At 39.0% G+C, this 20,991-nt stretch overlaps 1 protein-coding gene across 2 annotated transcripts in view; it reads right to left on the bottom strand.

Moving 5' to 3' along the window:
• Window positions 1-20,991, bottom strand: part of Cobl (cordon-bleu WH2 repeat protein) — a 232,547-nt gene that overhangs the window by 106,740 nt on the left and 104,816 nt on the right. For both annotated transcript variants that reach the window (XM_028777526.1, XM_028777534.1), the window contains exon 6: window positions 19,658-19,732. In XM_028777526.1, coding sequence (XP_028633359.1) covers window positions 19,658-19,732 — 75 coding nt within the window. The remainder of the gene's footprint in view (window positions 1-19,657; window positions 19,733-20,991) is intronic.

Below are 20,991 nucleotides of genomic sequence, written 5' to 3'. Positions count from 1 at the left end.
ACCACTGAGAAGTAGTTCTCCTATTGCCAGGCTCTCCTCTCTCTCTCCTCTCTCTGTCTCTCTGTCTCTCTGTCTCTCTGTCTCTCTGTCTCTCTCTCTCTCTCTCTCTTATAATTTTTATTGATTCTTTGTGAATTTCACATCAGAGACCCCAATTCTATTCATTCCCCAGTCCTTCCTTATCGACCCTCCACCAGTAATCTTCCTCTGCAAAAGAAAATAATAAATAAAAAGTAAAACATCTTGCTGTAGAAATTGTGGTATGCCATGGTGTATTGTTACACAGAATACCCTTTTGCCCAAACAGCTTCTTCTAACCTTCGGAAATTATATGAAAATGTAGTGGTATATCAAAAGTGCTATCCTTTGAAGGCTCTCGGACCAACAGTGTAGGCCTTGGCAACAGTTGCTTATGAACAAACATTGGTTTCTAGAAACGATTCCCATTCTTAAGAAATGATCTTAATAACATACCCATTTTCTGTCAATCATCTGCTGACCAAGTCTTTCTTAATAGAAAAAGAAGTAGAGAAATGTCTATGCAGAAAAGACACTTAGAGAACTAGAACTTTAATTTTGGATTAGAAACAAAAGGCAGCCGTCCCCTGAGCTGTACCGTCACTCACATTGATCTATAGCTCAAGCCATTCTGGATGTGTTCCACAAAGTCAATACAGAGAAAGACAAAGCTACAAACTAGGAAGATACTGTCTGAGTTTTGATTTCTGGCTTTGCCACCACCAGCCACATAATCGTGGGCAAGTTTTAATTTGTCTCTAACAGTTTCTCTCTTTCAAAACTGAAGTGAATAGCTCCTATAAAACAGAGCTATCATTGTAAGCTACATGAGTTACTACATGCAATCAAGCAGGAAAGAGTTCTTGGCACATAGGGAACATTCAAAATGCTTAAGTGATTAGGATTATGTAATGCGTTATCTAGCCTTCTCTCTCATTTATGTGTGGGCTCGGTGAAGACAGTGATCTCTTGCTTTAATCACTGCCTTGTCCTCAGCACTCAGTTTCTACATCCTGAAAGGCTCATGAGCTTACATCTCCGGGAATGAATGTATGGTGCTTGAGACTCTGGGAAACTCTGCTTTCACATTTAAACTTGTGGATAAGGTATCAAGTGACCAGATCATTCCCCATATGTAAAATAAATATACAGCTGAACATGGTGGCACAAGCCTGTAATTCCAGATACTGAGGAGGGTAAAGCAGATGAATTGTGAGCTTGGGAGAAGCCTGAAATGTATAGCAAGACCTTATCACATAACTATTTTAATTAAAGAAAAGAAATATATAAAAGATGCTTAGAGGAGAAAGCAACCACCTAGTTACTTTGGTCAATCACAAATTTTACTATTCAGTTTCCTGAGAAAGAAATTTAGCCTTAGGTTTCCTTGACCGTAATTATAAAAGCTTTGGTGGTTTGAAAAGGCTCCCCATATGCTCAAATATTTGAATGCTTCATTCCTTATTGGTGGCATTGTTTGGGAAGAATTAGGAGGATTGGAACAGGCATAGCCTTAGAGAAAATTGTATTGCAAGGTGGGCTTTGAGGTTTCAAAAACCCACAGCACTTGAGTTAGCTGTTTGCCTGCAGTTGTTGTCCTAACATGTAAGATCTCAGCTACTTGCCACCACGATGAGTACCTGCCTGCTGCCATATTCCCTGCTATGATGGTCATAAACTAATCATCTGAAACTGAAAGCAATCCCTCCAACAACTCTTTTCTCTATACGTTGCTTCCAAATTGTCCTTGGAAAACCTGAAGAACATAGGATGTAAGGGTTCTGGTAAATTAAGTATAAGAAGCAAAACAGAGGAGGAACTTTGCTCACTCAAAGACTAGAGCTGTGATGATGTTTTACTGGTATCAAGTTGACTCAATTATCTCCAAATTGAAGAGGAGCACCAACCTCAATTTTCTTGCCAGTAGCATATAGCCAGAAACACCTGGATCATTCTTCCAAGCTGCTTAATTTACTTATATATAAAGTCAGCTGATTATACATATATACATACATGTATACATACATACATGTATACATACATACATACACACACACATACATACACACACTTTTGTACATATTTAACACACAGTATGCCCATATACAAATTCACATGCTTTTTCATTAGGAACGTTGGTTTCATTCAATGGAGAATAACACTAAGTTCCTCCTATACTGCTAGGCATCCTAGTATCACTAATGCCATTCTCAGCAATTCACAATTCAGCATCCAAAATTGCTTCTCTTCAGTCTACCCTATCTCATCATGTACTTTGACTTCCTCTGTCCTTAGTGTTCATTGCTAACTATGCTTGCCTGACTACTCATGCAACATGCCTGTGAAATTATCTAAGTCCTTTAAATGTCCTGAACCTTGTATGAAGTTCTAGGTAGCCTATTTCCTTTAAAAATTTTTATAAGGAACATATCAATTGCAAATAGCATCTTAGTTAGAGGTGGGACTTTGTATCCACTTCCTCTTCTCAGTTCTGGCATTCTGTCTGGTTTGACCATGTATAAATGTGTACCATATGTATGTCTGATGGCCAAGGAGATCAGAAGAGGGCACCAGACCCCTGAAAGTGAACTTTCAGAGAGTTATGAGCTGTCCTATAGGAGCTAGGAAGCAATTCTAGTCCCTCTGTGAGAGCAGCAAGTGCCCTTAACCACTGAGCCATCTCTGCTCAGGCCTAAAGTACTAAGTACTTCACTTGGATTTTATTTTTAATTTTCTTTGTTGTTATATGATTATTAGACACATATTTTTACAATTTTCAATAAAATGTGCATTTTTATATCTCTTTAGGCTTTCTTTTGTGTTATTTTCCTCATGTAGGAATTTTTTGGCGGATCTTTTTAAAGGTGTTTTGCATAGGTTTTTTTTTTTTCTATTTTGGTTTCTTTTATTGCATGAATCTCATTTATTTTGCTGAATAAAATTTTTGAATTAATTTAAAAATAATAACTATTTGAAGATTTTATAAATTCATTTTTAAAAACTGAATTGTGTTAACATGACACGTAGGTTCAGCATGGCTCCTGGAACCAGATCCTACCCAGATTCTGACTCAATTCAGGTGTCAGGCAGACACACTAGACTTTGCCTGTCTCTTGTTCTCATACGAGTCTGGGAAACCTGGCATTCAGAATTCTAGCAAGACCTCAGACACACAGCATTGCTAGAGATGATCACAATCATTCTGAAATGGCCACATCTCCCTGAGGTACCTTGACTGTCCTCATCATCTTAACAATTCTCCATGGGAATCCTCAGCATGTTAATAACCCTCTGCTGGTGTGTAAAGATAAGCCATTCTCCAGGAGGAAGCAGAATTGCTCTATAGCCTTTTGGACTGGAGTTCAGGGAAAAGGGAACAAACCCTAGGTGTCATATCACAAAGAGTCTAGTTAATTTTTTGTAAAGATGAAGACCAACAATGGCTACTCAACGGCAAGGAGCAACACTGAGCTCTACAATTCACATGGCTCTACTTCCAGCCAAAGTTTACTGGTTTGGGGGGAAGTATGCTCTATTTCTTCCAACACAAAATATTGGGTCTTAGAGCTGGGATGTCACATCTGCAGATATGAACTTAGCTGGAAATTCTTTTAGATGCTGAGTCTTAAAGTGATACAGAGCCCTTGATTAGAGATGAGATCCACCAGTCTCTGATCCTCAAATAGCACTAGCTATTCTCCCCTTACTGATATGACCAATGTGTACTCTCAGAGCAAAATAGAATGAGACTGGTAATAGTCTCTGAGCCAACTAAAATTCTCAGGACATTTAGGCATAAAGTACCACGAGATCTGGACTCCCCTCACTTTCTGAACTTACTCAAAACTTTCTAACCTTAATTCACTAATGTATGATAATTTTCCATGAAATCACGGAAAGCCACGATCTATATAAATTTTGTCTGTTAGCTGCAGTCTGTGACCTACTGGTACACTAAATGCTTGAGCCTGAGAAATACATGGACATCTCTTTCCAGACACTGCAGAAAGATAAAACAATTTTCACCTATCACACTTAGTCTGCCTTTTAAAGAGTTTTCACAGGACACTGGCCTGGCTAGAAAAGCAGAGAAGCTGGCAAACACATGCGGTTTAAGAAAGAGATTTAATGCCCTGATTGTCTGTCTTTTAAGTCTTCCTGTCCCTTCTTTCACAATGTTCCCTGAGTCTTAGGTGTAGGACCTGTTTTCTAGATTGTTTTCCATTGGGCCTGGGCTCTCCAGTGCTGCACTTTGATTCCTTGTGGTTTTCTGTAATGGTCTCTGTCTATGGCAAAGATAAGCTTCTTTGATGAGGTGAGGAATTCACTTCTCTGTGGGTCCAGGAACAAGTATTTAGAACGCAGTGGGAGTCTATGTGTGTTTAATAAAGTGGTAGTTGTAGGTTCTTCTCCAAGATTCCTGACCTCACTAGCCCTATGTAGTTAGCCAGGTTTCCAATACCATATTGAATTTCCCTCTTGCAGATCTGAAGTCTAATTAAAGAGCTACTGGTCACTCTCAAGGTATGTGTGACACAGATGTACCCATGTAAGCGTTCTGGGAATATCAGAAACTATAACCATAAAGTCTCTCTAACATGATCTAAAAATGAGGTGAACAAGGACAACAACAGAAACATTAACATGAATGAATGACAGCCAAAACACTACACAAAACACCAAATGGTCAGCCTTAAGAACACACCCACAAGCAAAATTACACAGACTAAGAAAATAGAACTTTTGCATTTACAAATGAATTATATATACACACCTTATATACACATGAATTAATAAATAAATGAAGAAAAAACCACAAATTCAAGAAGTGGTAAGGCAGAGTATGTGTGAGATTTTTGGAAGGAGAAAAGGAAAAAGGGAAATGATGTAATCATATTATAATCTCAAAAACATAAAAAAAATTTTAAAAGATTAAGCTTTTCTAATACGACAGTGTGTAGTCTTCATGATATAGCAATTTTCATAAAGCAATCAAGAAGATACTAAGACATTTAAGGTCAATTTTAGTTTACCTACAATAATGTCCACCATGTTCTATTGTTTCTTCAAGTATATATTACCAGGCTCTAATATAAAATGAAAAGTATTCATACTAGCAAAAAATTAAAGAGGCAAAAATCCAAGCTTCCTTGATTAAGACATGATAATGGTCATTTTTTAAAAAGCAGAAAGGGTGCAAATCAGCCTCACTGCAGCCAAGATCAAGAACTTATAGCAAGACATACTGGGGACATAGCATAGCCATCCTCCCACATACACACCAAGACCAGCACCTGCAGGGGCCTGAGTGTATTCTTTAACTCAGGAACATCAGCAGATATTTCTTCTGTGATCTGATCTAGCTTTATAGCTATGCCTAGCTCACATATCATCAGATCTTTGGGAAAACATACTCTGATTCAAGAAGAAAAAAAAACCCTGAATGTTTAACTTATTACACACTCTGCAACCTTACCATAAAGGTTTAGACAGTGTTTAAGGAAACTGCTAAACTGAACCAATAAGGCCTCAACCCTACACAAAAAATAAACATTTTATTGCTGCCCTTGCAATAAAATGTTCCAGGATTGGCTGCTAGGCACAGGCAAAAGAGTAGGCATGGCAACTGCTCTAAGGTAGCAGCTAATTTCTGGTTCAGGAAAGAATTTCAGAAGAAGGGCCATCTCAAGTGTAAGTCAAAAAAATCTAGTCCCTGCCACAGTAGAAGGGTGTTTATATCCACGGCTGTGTAACAGCTGCTCTGACTTACACTTCTCAGATGACCCGGGGATTTAGTATGAATCAAATGTAGTCAGTGGCAAGGTTCACCTTCCACCCCCTCGTCTGGCCTCATGAGAAGTTCCTGCCAGCTGCTCCAGCATTTATCCCTGCAGAGTTCAATGATTCTGTATAGAAACCATCTCTCTCTCCAACATCTTAGCACATTTGCCAAGCCAAAAGCAAGAAAAAAAAAAAGGAATAAACTGTTAATTCCTCTCTTCAAGGCTTCCTAGCTTTTTTTTTTTTCATTTTTTTTTAATGCTGTCAAATCACTGCTTAAAGCTTTTTGATGGTATCTAGATTCCTGGAGTACTGTTTTCTGTTGTTAAGGAGAAGCTGACAAAGGCCAAAAATATTCTGAAATTGAAAGAAGCTTTCTTTTTTTCTTTTTTCTTTCTTTCTTTCTTTCTTTCTTTCTTTCTTTCTTTCTTTCTTTCTTTCTTTCTTTTTTTTTTTTTGGTTTTTCGATTCAGTGTTTTTCTGTATAGCCCTGGCTGTCCTGGAACTCACTCTGTAGACCAGGCTGGCCTCGAACTCAGAAATCCGCCTGCCTCTGCCTCCCAAGTGCTGGGATTAAAGGTGTGCGCAACAACTGCTCGGCTGAAAGAAGCTTTCTATGCAGGCTAATGGAAGCACTAATCAGCTTGAAGGCAGCATTTTCTCCTCTCCTTGGAATATGGATGCAGGGCGGACCTGGTAGCCTTGAAGGGACAGAGAATGAGGATGGGCTGAGGGACATTTCTGTTTCTTTGGCTTAAAAGAGAAATATTCTGGCTGGCCCACCAGTATTCTCCAGCTCAGACCTACAGCTGCAGCTGGACGTTAAAAGTCCTCAGAGTAGACAAACAGGAACAAACAGAACATGGGTCAGAGCCCTCACTAGAAAGGCTCATTTTTATATATGTTAAAACCCTTAGAGAGTTGCTATAGTTTTCTGCTCATAATATTAATTTTACATGCTCGTAAAGTTGACGCTGGATTCTGGTTAGTCCTCTTCTGTGTGTTCTGGAATGTAAAGGTTTTATCAAATATAGACCAATATTTTTAGAGAGACACACAAAGGATAAATAGTCACATAAAAATTGGTCTTTCTTTTGAGGTTATATTACTGTGATTTCTAATATATTACTGTTCAAATTGTTTTCTTGCTAGCAATTAATTATCATTAAAAAGATTCCCAGCATATAATTTTTGCATAAACTAGAATGAGATAGAAATCAGAAGGAATCATCTATACTCTGAGACTAAAACCTGTGTAAACATTATCTGATCCTAACTGTCCTGAATGATAATAACTCATTGCTGAGGTGTTGCCTGGAACTATATGGCGTTTTTAAAAATGTGTTGAATACGTCTGGGTTATTGCTGTTTTTAACACCATGCTCAATTACTTAAAACCACATAGGCACGTTTTTATCTTCCTACAAAGTAAATTAGCAAAGTAGCTGCAAAACTCAAAATATTTCTCCCAATCTTTCACATTGTTGTCACCAGAAAAGGGAAATGAGGGACAGCAGAGGCAAACATAGAAAGGAGATTTGAGCAACTTCAATTCACAAAACGCTAATGGTGGTTCTGCTAGCTGTACACTCAATACCTCTCCCTTTATTTTATACCAACATCTGTGCTAAGCCAAATGCTATTATCTTCCAGACTCTTTTGTAGCTATACAAAGATGTTTAAGAACATACCTGTATTCTTAAACTCTGTCCAATAAAATGGACATATACTTCCATGCTTGTTTTCTCTAGAGAGACACCCAACCAGAGTCACCCTGGAACTGGGATGTCTGATAATAGGCTGCTGCCTCCATGTTGAACTACTACAACATCTCAAGCATTGTGACAGAGTCTGAGCTCGGCCTCTGGGTTTTGCAAACATACTTGTGATTGCAGCCTATCTTTCTCTATTATGGTGGCCACTGTGAGAGGTTGTTCCTGAAGAAGACCACGGCATAGTTTTAAGATACTTCCCTAAGTAGAAGTTTATTGAAGTTGACCACTGAGTCTGAGAAGATAAGGATAGGCCAGTAATTGTGAACCACAATGGTGTAGACCTCATGGTAGCTAGCAAGTGAGGCCATGAAGCAGAGAGGCTCAAGAGCACCAGAAAGGAAGCAACACAGTCGGCATTACAATGTTCAGTGAAGGAGGTGATATTTTAAAGTAAACACTAGACCTGGGGGAATGGTACTCAAAGAAAAACAAAAACAAACAAAACCAAAACAGTATCCTGGTGATTCAACAAAAGCATTAGTATGCAGCTTCCCCCTCCTCTGCTTCTGCCATATAATTCTCTGCAGACCATGGGACAGCCACTTCCTCTGAAGAGTCAGCATTCTCAACACTACAGTGAATCTGGGGTCATCAGCAACATCTGGGTCCAGCTTACTGGTACATGTGCCTGGTTATCCTGACATCAGTCCCCATGGGTTGAGATGGTAGTTCCTGGAGAGGAATGGGTACTCACAGTTTTCCCTGAACACAAGGTAATAATTGAATATATTACTCTATCATTTTAAGGAAGGAGCCTCATTCTAGATCTCTGCATTAAAATCTGCTATCCAATAAATCTTTCCTTTTCTATGCACATCATAGCTTTGCTGAAGCACTGTGATCTGCTTTAGGATACAAATACTAACAAATTGGACCAAAAATCAATTCTCATTGTTTGTACTTTGAATATATTATTACATGTAATTGATGGCTCTACTCTAGTTTCTAGCTACTGCACTGTTTTATGCAATTGGAATTAATAACTGTAATATCAATAAGAAAAATTATAGTAAGTGATGCTTGCCCTTTAAAAATTATTTATCTATATACTACCAAATGGCTCCAATGTTTAAAAGAAAAAGCAGGATGCAATTGGTTGTTGAAGTCAGAAGATAACCCAAACAACAGAAAGCAGAGGTAGATTTTGGCACAGTCAAGCCCATGTAGATGGCTGAGAAGAGGAACTCAGTATCGCTGTTTGGTAGTATCACTGGATATACAGTACACAGAAGATAAAGTTTTAATAATAGTGATAAATGATTGTATACATAGTTTATGGGACTTTATGGCTTTTTCTGCATAGTCCAAACTCCCTTCTTCACCCCAAGTTAATAAATAAATACTCAGAGGAAGATTATCTATGGAGTATTACATACTAAGTAGAGTCAATGCTTGATTTAACGGAAAATAAGCAGACCACCACCTGTCTACTATTATTTAAGTCGTCTACTTGACTTGCTTAGATTTCACTTGAGGCGTCTATTCTGGGTCCACTTATAAAGATTTCAATGGAAGACAACCTACATCAATCAGGAAATTGCCAGCAATTAATACCTTCCTATCTGCACATGACAAAAAAGATTCACATAACTTTAAACAGAGAGTGGGACTGGAAGAAGCATCACAATTTATAGACACACACACACAGACACACACATACAAAACACATACAAATGCATACATGAGCACAGAAACACACATTTACAAATACACACACATAAACACATACATAGACACATCAATACAACATATACATACATACAAAACACAGACACACATACAAATACACACATATACATATAAATACATATGTGTACAGGGACACACATAAATACATATGCATATAAACATACAAACACAAATATACACACACAGAAAACACACACATTCACACAGAGACACACATATAAATACACACACATATATAAACACAAACACACATACACATACAAACACAAACCAAATACAAAATGCGTCTAGTCCATCTATGACAGAAATCAATTATGCTAAAAGAAAACAAATATTAAAGATAATACAGTAACTTAGGAATTATGATTAATTGTATAGTTTTACTTAAAATCCTTAGGCAAAAAGTTGACTTGATAACATAGATAATAATAGCAATAAATAACTATGTTTTCAAGTGAGGAAGTCAAACAATTCCTTTCTTACCCTTTTACTTTTTTTGATCTTTCTTCCTTTCAAAAAAAGAAGTAGTTACTGTCCAAATTCACCAAATTATCTCAGCATGAATCTCAATGTCATACCTGGTGAAACATCCTTTCTGATAGCTCACCCCCCAAAAAAGTTATCCCCCCAAAACGAGACACCTAGCTCCACAGGAGCCATGGCAGGAACTATCACACAGCTTTATAGGAGGCCACCCTTCAAAGGAGTTTTGCTCTCTAATTATAGGTGCATGGCTTCACCCATAGCTGAAAGCACTCTTAGCCAAGCTACAAGCAAGTCATTCTGTGACATAAAAAGAATTCTTTGATCTTTCTTACCACACAGTGGAGGTCAAGTATAGAGCGGTGATAGGTCAGACATTCAGCCTATTTCTGGATATGTGTTTCCAATAGTAGCCATTAATACCACCCTTTCCACACATATTTACATCCTGGGTGCATGATCACACATGTGTATACACATGCACACCATGGCCAACGTTAAGCATGTAGGGACAGACTTCCAAACCACAGAAGTATGAGTGAAGAACTGGAAATTTTACTTCTTAGCCCTTTGACTCCATTTCCTTTAAATTTTTCTATGCTTGAGCTGGAAGTCTTGATGTCTCCTTAAGTTGGAGCTCCGCTCATAAGACTCGGAGTGGGGATTCAAGAGAAGATTGAGCTTATGTGTTCAGACTTCCCTCCACTCCCACTTCATATGAAGGAGTGGACTCTTAGCATGGAGAATGGGCTCCCATCTCAGCACTGTAGCCTCAAGCCCACAGCATCAGCACAGGTTCAGTCAGAGTGCAAGCAAGCGAGACTGGGTCAGAGGCCACGGAGAGGAAGGTACAGGGAGGCATGCCTGGGCTGATGCTAACTGCGGGGTGGCTGGCTGTTCTTCTTCATTTCTACACTGTTTCTTTATCATTTTTCCATCCCCCTCCCTCATCTTTTACCCTATCAATATTAATTGTTCTTATACTATAAATCAAGACCAGACATTAGAAAATAAATCATCACTTCAGAAAAGCCGACGTAATATGCATCATGGTGATTATACTTAGACTTATTATATTTAACAGTGTTCTATATGCTTGAAAAGTGCTGATGGAAAATTTAAAAGCTTTAACCATAGAAAATATCTCTGATACTAAGAGAGATGTTACCTTGATTCAGCTTATGTCACAGAGTCTATTTGTATAAGAACATATTGTACAGATAACGTTATATAATTTCCATTTGTCAGTAAATAAAGGAGTCCTTACTTGTTAAACTATACAAAAATACTGTGTACTGTTTATGGACACTGGTTAAAGAGTAAGTGTTTCAAAAGTGTCCTTATCTTGGGTGGGGAATGCAGCTTCAGAAGAGTCATATGACTTCAAGGAGTGGGAAGTATCAGGTGTGCCAGGCTTACAGAGGCAACAACATTTGTATTTCCTGTGATTCTCAGAGATTAACAAAGAAAGGATACAATATAAATGTGGCTTAAACCTTAAGCCTGTGAGCTGTAGGAGATGGGTGGGTGGTTTTGTTTGTCCTCAGCAGTATGAATTGGAGCTAGTAACATTTCTAAAGTACAGAAGGACCCTCAAGAGCCCGCACACAGGAATAGGATGCTGAGGACCTCTGAGTCACCTCAGTCACGAATCCACAGCCTGTAACCACTGCTCATGGTAGGAGATAAGGTCAGCATGGGACTCACTTAAGATGGAAAAAAAAATCAATAAAACATGATTCAACCTGGAAGTCACAACGAAAGCTGGGCGATAGGGAAGAAAATGGAAGGTAAATGCAGCAGCAGGGAATTCTGGGGGCTTTGAAAGCTGCTTTAGGAGTGGACCCATGTGACAGGATACTGGATCTAAGGTCCCAAACACTAGAGATGAACTCACTTCATGACTGCAAAAACACTGGGGCTACATAGTACCAGTGAACACACAACTGCCCTACTTGATCTGCCTTGGCTGCTAAGCCTGGGAGAAAGTAGACAAGAGAGCTGGCAGGCATACAACCCACCATCAGACATCTTCAGGAAGAAATAATTCATTGTAAAAAAAAAAAAAAAAAAAAAAAAAAAGGTCTGTGCACAGCACAGCTGGCCCAGCACCTACTATTCTCAGGGTAGAAAATGAAAATAAATCCAGAGGGTTAGAACAAGATAGCAAGTGGTCTGAGATAGGTGCTGAGCAATGAGCAGAGCCAAGATTCTACAATTATTTGAAAGGCAATATTCAGGGGAAAGCCATAGTGTAGAAGCCTGTCTCCACACAGACCTAGATCAAGGCACAAGCAAATGTGCACCAGAGAGTACTGTAAGAAGAGTGAAGTTAGAGAAGTGAGGAGGCCCAAGGAAGAAGCACCCTGTCAAGGTATCCAGACTTTGCCAGGCCCTGAGCCAAGGGGGCCGCAGACAGCATCTCTCTAGCTGTAGAAGAGCTGTATCAGGATCACAAACCCAAGTTAGGAGGTGGCTGCACTGACTGTGGAGAATCAGCCCTGGAAAGATGATGGTAACAGGGCTGTACTTAAACATGAGATTCTGTATGCTCCCTGCAGGTAGCAGATGTCCTGATGATGGATATGGGTGGAAGAGTAGCCAAGGGAGGCAAAGCGCATCCTGGTTTCTGTTTAGGCATAGATAATACCATTTCCTTGATGGAAATGACCATGGGTCCAGGGTTCTGCAAGCTACTCCTTCCTAGTATCTGAAGCAACTTAAACCAATGAACATGCAGCCCAGAGAGAACCAAGCTTTATACTCATTTATTAAAGAATAGGGAGAAGGTCAAGGGAAAACTAAGGATGTGAGAAATAGCAGCTCATTCTTTGAGGGAACAGAGAGGAAATTAGTGTTTAAAAAGGCCATTTTCTACTCCCAACACCCCTATAAATATTATGTTTTTAGTAGAAGCTAAAACTGTGCTTTTTTTTTTCAATCAGAGCTAACTACAGTGAATCACTTTTTCAGGCTCTGTTACAAGCTAAGCATCTGCCATTATTGGGTGTGGAATAGCATCTAAAAGCCAATGGTGTACTTCTTAGTAAGAGGTGGTAGCATTAAGGTGGGGCTTAGTGAAGACAATTTAGATCACAAGGGAAATAGTCTTGATAGAAGTATTTGAATCTCATCCTCTTCTTTCTTGGATTCCTGGCCACCAAAAGATGAATAGTCTCTGACACATTTTCCCTAGGAGTGGCTACGTTATATAAGCCCAAAAGCAACAGGCTCATCAATTATAAATTGAAACCTTCAAAATGTGACCTAAGATAAACCTTTCCACTTTTTAAAGGGGAGAGAGGGAGGGGAGAGAGAGAGAGGCAGGGAGAGAGAGACAGAGACATACAGACAGAGTGACAGAGACAGAGAGTATTTATAAAGATGGAACCCAGGACCATGTACACAACAGGACAGGCTGCATTGAAGACTGTCTTACTTTTCATTCTAACTTTAACATACATATGCACACGTGTGGGTGTGCATGCAGAGACCACATGTGAATGGTAGAGCTCTATTGCTCTCCATCTTACTAATTAGACCTAGTCTCTCAGTGAACCTGGCTCTCACTGAGTCCCTAGATCCTCCTGTTTCTGCCTCCCAGTGTTGGGATTACAGCATACATTGCCATACTTTTTTTTTTTTTTTTTTTTTTTGCGTGGGTACTGGCAAGTCTGAACCCAGTCATGCTTGTGTGGTAAATACTTTGTGCCCTGAGCCATCTCCCTGGCCTCCTTATCTTAAGATATGTTGCTTCAGTAACACATGCTGATAAACACCTAACGAACTCTGACATTCCAGATTTTTCGGGCACTGACAGGATGCTTATGTTTCTCAATGTGAAGCTTTTCAGATTTTGAACTTTTAAATGAAGGACTATCAGCTAGAAAACCAAACACAAATACTGCAGATATTTCTTGTGCCAAGTATTTTGGATAAGGGGCACTAACTTGAGCTCTCACTGCAAATACTTTGGGAGGAGAATTCACCGAAGCTTTAAATATAAATGTTTCTGTAGCCTCTTCCACACTGGCCCGAGGATGGGCATAATATGACTATTTTTTTCTAATATAATTTTCTTGTTTGGTACTTCATGGGAGTACACATACGGAGGTCAGACAGAGGACAACTTGTGCAGTCACTTCTCTTCTGCCATGAGGGTCCCGGGAATAGAACCCAGTCTTCATACTTGGCAATAAGTACCTTCACATGCTGTGTCATCTCATCAGCCTAATGTGAACATTTTGATTACCACTTTTCACAAGTACAGAGGAAAAAATATTTGATAATTCCTCTTAACTGTGTATTGAGGTGTATATACCTCTAATGGATACGTGTTTCACAACTGAGCCACAGGAAAAGAAATGCAAAGCTGAGCAGCTTCACAAGGAATTGGTATTCCTTCCCCCCCACCCCCCACCCCCGGCAGGGGCATGCCCTTCTGGGAACCAATGTAGTAACATAGTCTTCTGAAAGCCATAAAATTCCCAGATGCATTGATTCACTAATTCTTCTGCTAGCTCCATTAAAAAACAAAACAAACAAACAAAAACTTCCAAGGGAAACCAGTTTTGGAGACAATGGTAGCCTGCATGAGTCAACAGCAAGATGTGACAGACATATACATGAGCTTCATCAAGAAATGCCTGAGAGCCTGCACTGTGTTCCCCCTTCTCCACATCATTTACTTCTCCTACAGCCTTTCGGTGGGGGCCATGTTAAATCCACCCAGCATGGGGGAAAGACAGCTCTATGAGGTCAGAGAACTGTGTTTAAGTCAGAATCTAACTTCCAGCAGACACAACCCAGAGTCACTCCCTGCCTGCACTGCAGATGGAACCCAGGGTCCGGGATGCTCAGCCAGGGCTTTGCACTGAACTGGATGCCCAGCTTCCTTTTATGGAAGCACATCCAGCCTTATCACTGCTATAAAAACAGGGCAAAACTTTAAGCATTCGATGTTAAATGAAGGGGGAAGAAATGAAACCTGCCACTCTCTGTGTGTGTCAAAGTGACTCTACCACTATGAAAGGCTCAAAGAGACAAGAAACACTGGAGACTAGAAGCGTTAGATGGGATTTCCAATCTACTCATCCACATACTAGAGGCACAAATTAGACTCAGTGGGTAAAGAAACTAAGGGGGGATTAAGTTCAGAGTGATAGATGGCCTTGTGGTCTTGGAGGAGTTAGAGTAGGGGAGTGGGGTGGATATGATAAAATTTACTTTATACCTGCTTGAGATTCCCAAACAATAAGTAAAAATATATTTTTAAATTCCCATCTGCTATTCATTTATAATTTTGAATAAATAATGTAAAGATACAGTCTATACAAAATTGATTTCTAACAAAAGTCAGTTCTATGCTATAAGTACATGATTCAGCCCTCAGGGTATATTTTCTTATTAGTAATTTGCGAATGTTCCAGAAACAGGCTTCTTGAGCCTTTCCAGACTAGGACACGCCTAGTTCCTTGTACTTGTGGGAACACTGACACCATGTGGTGGAGTCAGCTCCACACACATGCTTCTGGCAGTCTCTTGGAGTTCATTGTCTTGTCCCTGAAACCAGTGGTAGCTGGGAAGGAAGACAGGCTGGAATGCATGGGAAATCTGACAGGATTTCTTTAAGATGGTATTTCTAATAACCGTTCCTCAGTTGTCCTGTGTTCATGGGCTTCCTTGATATTTTCTGGAGTCATAAATGTCTGGCACCAAAAAACCAGGCCTGAGAGTGGAGACTACTGCAAGCATTGAATATGGAACCCACTGCGAAACACTTACAGGAGGCTCTGTCCACACAGGGGAGACAATGCCATGCTACCACAGTTTGTCCCACGAATTGAACAAAACAAGCGAATAAACTGTCTCTACTTTTAATTTCATTTATGTTTTGATCATTAACATTCATCAAAAAGCCTTTGGCTTCTCAGTAGCAAGCAAGACTATAGTATCAATGAGGCTCTTGTTAATAAATCTGATCGGTGCCTTTATAGAAATTGTTTTTAACCAAATGATGGGGACTGTTAAAGGTAGATTATCTCTCATGGCTAATTCTAGACAAGGTCTGTCCCTTGCTCAGGGTCCCTTCACTAATGACAAGTTCTCTGAAGTCCATTTCCCTCCATGGGCATAGAAAGAGGAGCTTCCTGGAAAGGATAGGATTTCAAAAAAAGCATTTAAAGTGATTAGAAAGGTGCTAAGTATATTTTATGAGATACAAATGACAAAGGTAGCTAAATCTCCGAACAAGTCAAACTTCAGTTTACAGAGCCTGAATTTGCCTGAGAAGTGGGTTATGTAGACCATCTACACTGATACTGTTTTTTTTTTTGTTTGTTCATAGACATAATAAACAACTTAGGCTCCATGGGACTGTGTTCACCATTTCAGAAGGCTCCCCATGGGTAGGGTTAAGTGGGCCCTGCAAAGGCTTAGAGCAGCCCAAAGGGAGTGGAGCACTCAAGACTCACAAAAGCCATACACTGAGCTTTCCTGGAGGATTTTTACCAATAAGGAAATAAAGATAGACAGGTTTCCCTGCTGGGCTGGTTTCTAAAGCTCAACTCCTTGATGCAGGTGCTTGTCCTGGCTCTCATAGAGACTGACATTACCTAAATAAACACACACACACACACACACACACCTACCTCCAAGTACCTCCTAGCTCCTCAAAGAGATTCTATTGTCTGGGGATAAAATGTTATATAAAGGCTCAGTGCAGCCCAATGGCGGAGGAGCACTCGAGACTCACAAAGCTTTACGCAGTCCTGCACAAGGCCTAGAAACATTAGAAATCTTGAGATGGATCGCTTGCAGCTTACCACTGGATCTACATACATACTGGTAGTCTCTCAGTCTACATAGTATAACTAGAAGGAGGAATAGCTGGTACCTTCACTCCTTCAAAACAGAGAACATACAACATTATGTGACTCCAACTGCTGATACAGTTGTATCCCTGGTGAGTTAAGGGTGTACTTGCAGGCTTTCATTGTTTTCAAAATCAATGGCTAACTAAGCATATCAAAGTTTCATTTTCAGACTTTGTTTTACATTATTATTTTACATTATATTATTTTACATGGATTTTCCTAATAAAAAAATCACATATCCCAGAAAATACTCCACATCTGTAGGTGGTCATCTTTCCCTTCCCTCACAGTCCTCGATCACACTGAATTATGATTGTTTAACCTCTCAATCTCCCACTGACAGGCCCCTGGGTGTTGTTTAGCTCCTGCTATTACAAATAATGCTGCAAAAAATAGTCTCCTGAATCATCACAAACTCTGGCAAAGGAGCTTTTATGATTGACAGATTAATAATTCTACTTATAGTTTGGCCAGATATCACCAAATTCTCCATTGTAAATGCTATAGCATTGTACATTCTGCTCAGGAACACATTTACAAGTCCCCACAGATTAGCCAACAGAGGTGATAGGCAAACTTTCGAAATTTTGTTATCTAATAGGTAATAGAGTTTCACTATAAGTGTAACTATTTTTCATGACTAAGTTTTAACTATTTTCAATTATTTACATACCATGTATATCAGTTTTCTCTCTGCTTTGTCTATGCACTGGCGTCTACGTAGTAACTTAAATATGCCTTCTCTATGGCCCTCTTCCATGGGATAGTCAAGTTTTACAGTTTCTATACTACTCTCACATTCAGATTTTCTCTTGCTGCCCCTCCTCTTCCCCTAGATTGCTTTCTTATGCCTTTATTCTTCATGCTGTCATTCAAGATTTGCCCCCCACAGTTAAATTTATTAATGTTCTCATTAGCACAACTTGAGTTTGAGCCGCAGTTAGAAAATTGTTCACACATGGTTTCTGCTGGTTGCATGCCAGGTTTCAATATGAACATGTAGATTTCTGATGTTTGGATTTCTTCTGGTGTATGCTGTGAAACATGCACAACTTTTATTCTTCTTCATGGTCATTCCCAGCTTCACGAATTGATGTTCACTGCCCTTGCTGTTGAGTTGACTGTACTGTTTTCTATATTTTCTGTGCAATTGGCTCCATGTTTTCCAACTGCATCGCTGCTACCTGCTAGAATTCTCCTCAAAGCTGCAAAATCTACTTGAAAAGATCAGTAAGGATTTCCATTTGTCAGGCTTTTCAGGTTTTTCTTGGATCTTCTTGTTTGTTAATTTTTTTAACTAAATTTTTATTTATAATTAATTTAACTGGTCCTAAAACAAACCTAACTGAAACAATGGTACTGAATAACCTGTCTAGGAGTATGCCTTCTGTTTTTGTAAACAGTTCTATGGCTACATATATTTGCAGGATGCTAAGGTTTTTTTAATGCTTGGGTATTTTCTATGAAGTTTTTGCCTAGGTTCTCTCATCTATGACTCACCCACCCATCTATTAATCTACCTACCATCCATCCATCCATCCATCCATCCATCCATCCACTTATTCAGCCAGCCAGCCAGCCAGCCAGCCATGCATATCATGACTACATTCCTACGTATATCAAAATAGCTCACACAAATTAACAATGCCTCCTACAAAATTAAGCATTCATTCATTAATGTAGGAAGAGTTACTACCGGGTTATATAATAGCCTCAAATATGTGAGATGCCAAGCCCTTGGATATAATAGGTTTCCTACTCAAACATAAGCAGTTTGTTTATTGAGTGTGTGAAATATTAGAAGACATTTTTCAACATCTCTTGGATAAAACAGGTTGATGAAAGACAAGCCTGAAAAAATAATACATCTATGGCCATCAAAAAACATCTTATGTTGATTTAAGTCTGTTTAATAGTAAAACAAACACAATGCCTGGCTGATGTGATTAGTTCATGTAGGAACTTACTTAAGACTACAACAGAAGAGGTTTCCTTAAAATCATTACATAATTCTATTCAGTCTGATGTGATTTGTATGGGAAAAGGCCTGAGCAAATGTGTGTCCCCTGGGCTCAAAGGAGCTTCTGGAATTGCATTAAAGCCTCCAAATTGCAAACATTCTTACTTGACAAAAAGGTGGCTACAATGAAGGTGGAAGTCTGGTTCCCCCAGTGCATTCAAGTAAGGACATTGAGAGGAGGAAGCTCGTGAGGTTAGAGCATTAACTTTTCAAGTGCACACAGCAGATCAGTACGTCTCAGCACAGCTATGCTCAGAGGCAGAAGTACATAATTACCAGGGGCACATATTCACTTATTTCCTTGAACTTTAAGATATAATTGGACTTTTGTAACTAAGGTAAATTTGACTTTTTCTTAGGCCATCAATAAGGGCTTGCTGTACCAATTAACTTAGACGACAGGCATTTTCATCAGTCTGAATGAGCTGATTTTCACTAACTGTAGATCTTACAAAAAACAAGCCTAAGACTGTTCTCAAATAAAATTCTACATTCTTGACAAAAAAAAAAAAAATGGACTTAAACTCCACGAAAATACAAATCATTAAGAATTTATTTGCCAAACTTAGTAGAAAGTAAGACTATTACAAAGACCAAAACTATTACAAAAACTATTATTACCAAACTATTACAAAACTACTATAAACTATTACAAAACTATTACAAAAACTATGTTTGTCTTACAAACATATTTTAAAAATTACCCAAAAGAATAGTCATTGTGATGAACATTTGACAAATGCTAACACAGCTTTTTCTTCCTTTATACCTCCCAGAAATCACCCATTCCAGCGTGGCTACAAATCTAGTGGCTCCCAAGTTTTGGCCATGAACAAAGTTGGAAGATAATTTTTGATCATAGGTCACTGTGCTTTGGGGTATGTTGTGCAGAAAGTCATGAAAAAAGGGAACAGTGGTGATGTAGCAAAATTGCTCTACCCTTAGAGAAAATTCAAAGATCTGGAGTGAGAAGTTTTGCCTGGCTGGCAGAAGCACCTGCTGGATTAAATACTCACGTTCAAGTCCCCTCCAGACGCTGACTTCGAGGGGTCCTCATCACTATCTGCACCCGACAGCCCAAGATGCTCAGCCTAGAACACAGACATGCACCCCACCATCAACTCCAGGGGAAAATAAACTCCAACAAGAGCAGGCATCCTTAGCAGCTATGAAGGCAAAACAAAAAAACACAAAACAAAACGAAACAAAACAATAGCACAGCCAAACTTGAAGGCAATGGAGGGTGCAGAGTCCATATGCACGTTCCTCCACTTTACAAACTGGAACACTGTTTTGAAACACCTCCTAACCAAAGCACACCCTCACTCAAAAGTCAACCAATGAATCTACAACTCAAGAGAAGAAACTTGTTTTTTCCTCTTTTTGTGTTCTTTCCCCAAAGCATTTCTTTATTTTAAAAAATATTCAATTTAGAAATAGTAGTGACTATAAACTGGCAAAAATAGAATAGCAAATCAACTGATTAACTAGGTCTTAAAGATTTCAAAGTTTTAATCTCTTTGTAGTTAATGGATTGAGTATACACAGAAACTATTTACTAAGCAGCTGATTCCATCTCTATCCATAAAAGGCGAACATTAATATACCATCAGCTACACAAATAGGTAGGGAGAGCTAATTGGAAAATTCAATTCCCTAGCCTCCTCATGAGAATCTAGGAACTTAACCCAAGAATTCGTACTTAAAATTAGATCTTAGGTTAACATTTAGGTATGTTTTTTAAAACAACTAGTTTGAGAGAATGACATGCATTAAACATTAAAATATTAAAGATTTGTCCTTACTTGCCTTAGCCAAAGTTATATCCCTTAATGGTACATACTTCATTAACATTTTTATGGGCATACACATGGACTCACTATATACACCTATGCATATTATTTCTTAAAGGGAACAAACTAGAATATAACTTCAATTTGCCCATTTTTTCACTGAGGCATGAGCTTGCCTGTCTGTCATCATGTCACAGGATTTTAAGAATCGTTTTAAGGTTACTTACTCAAAGTGCTTTTATAGATCAAGAAATTGAAAGTCACACTTTGCTAAGCACTGTACAATGTGAATGGATGATTAACATCAAGGACTTAGACAGGCGTTCATTCTAGCATTTACTAGTACTATAACTGACTAAATTACAAAGATGTGAGCTGCTCGACCATACTGATGTACAATGATGATCTTCCCTCTCAGGTTTCTAGGGACACTAGGTAAGGATGCATTCAGCATGCAAAAAATCTCAAATTATAGCAAGGATAGAAGCAAAGAGCTAGGAAGCATATGCAACACACACACACACACACACACACACACACACACACACACACACACA

The sequence above is a fragment of the Grammomys surdaster genome, unplaced genomic scaffold (genome assembly GCF_004785775.1).
Source record: "Grammomys surdaster isolate TR1022 unplaced genomic scaffold, NIH_TR_1.0 67, whole genome shotgun sequence".
Lineage (NCBI taxonomy): Eukaryota > Metazoa > Chordata > Mammalia > Rodentia > Muridae > Grammomys > Grammomys surdaster.
This window is presented reverse-complemented; position numbering and strand designations above follow the sequence as displayed.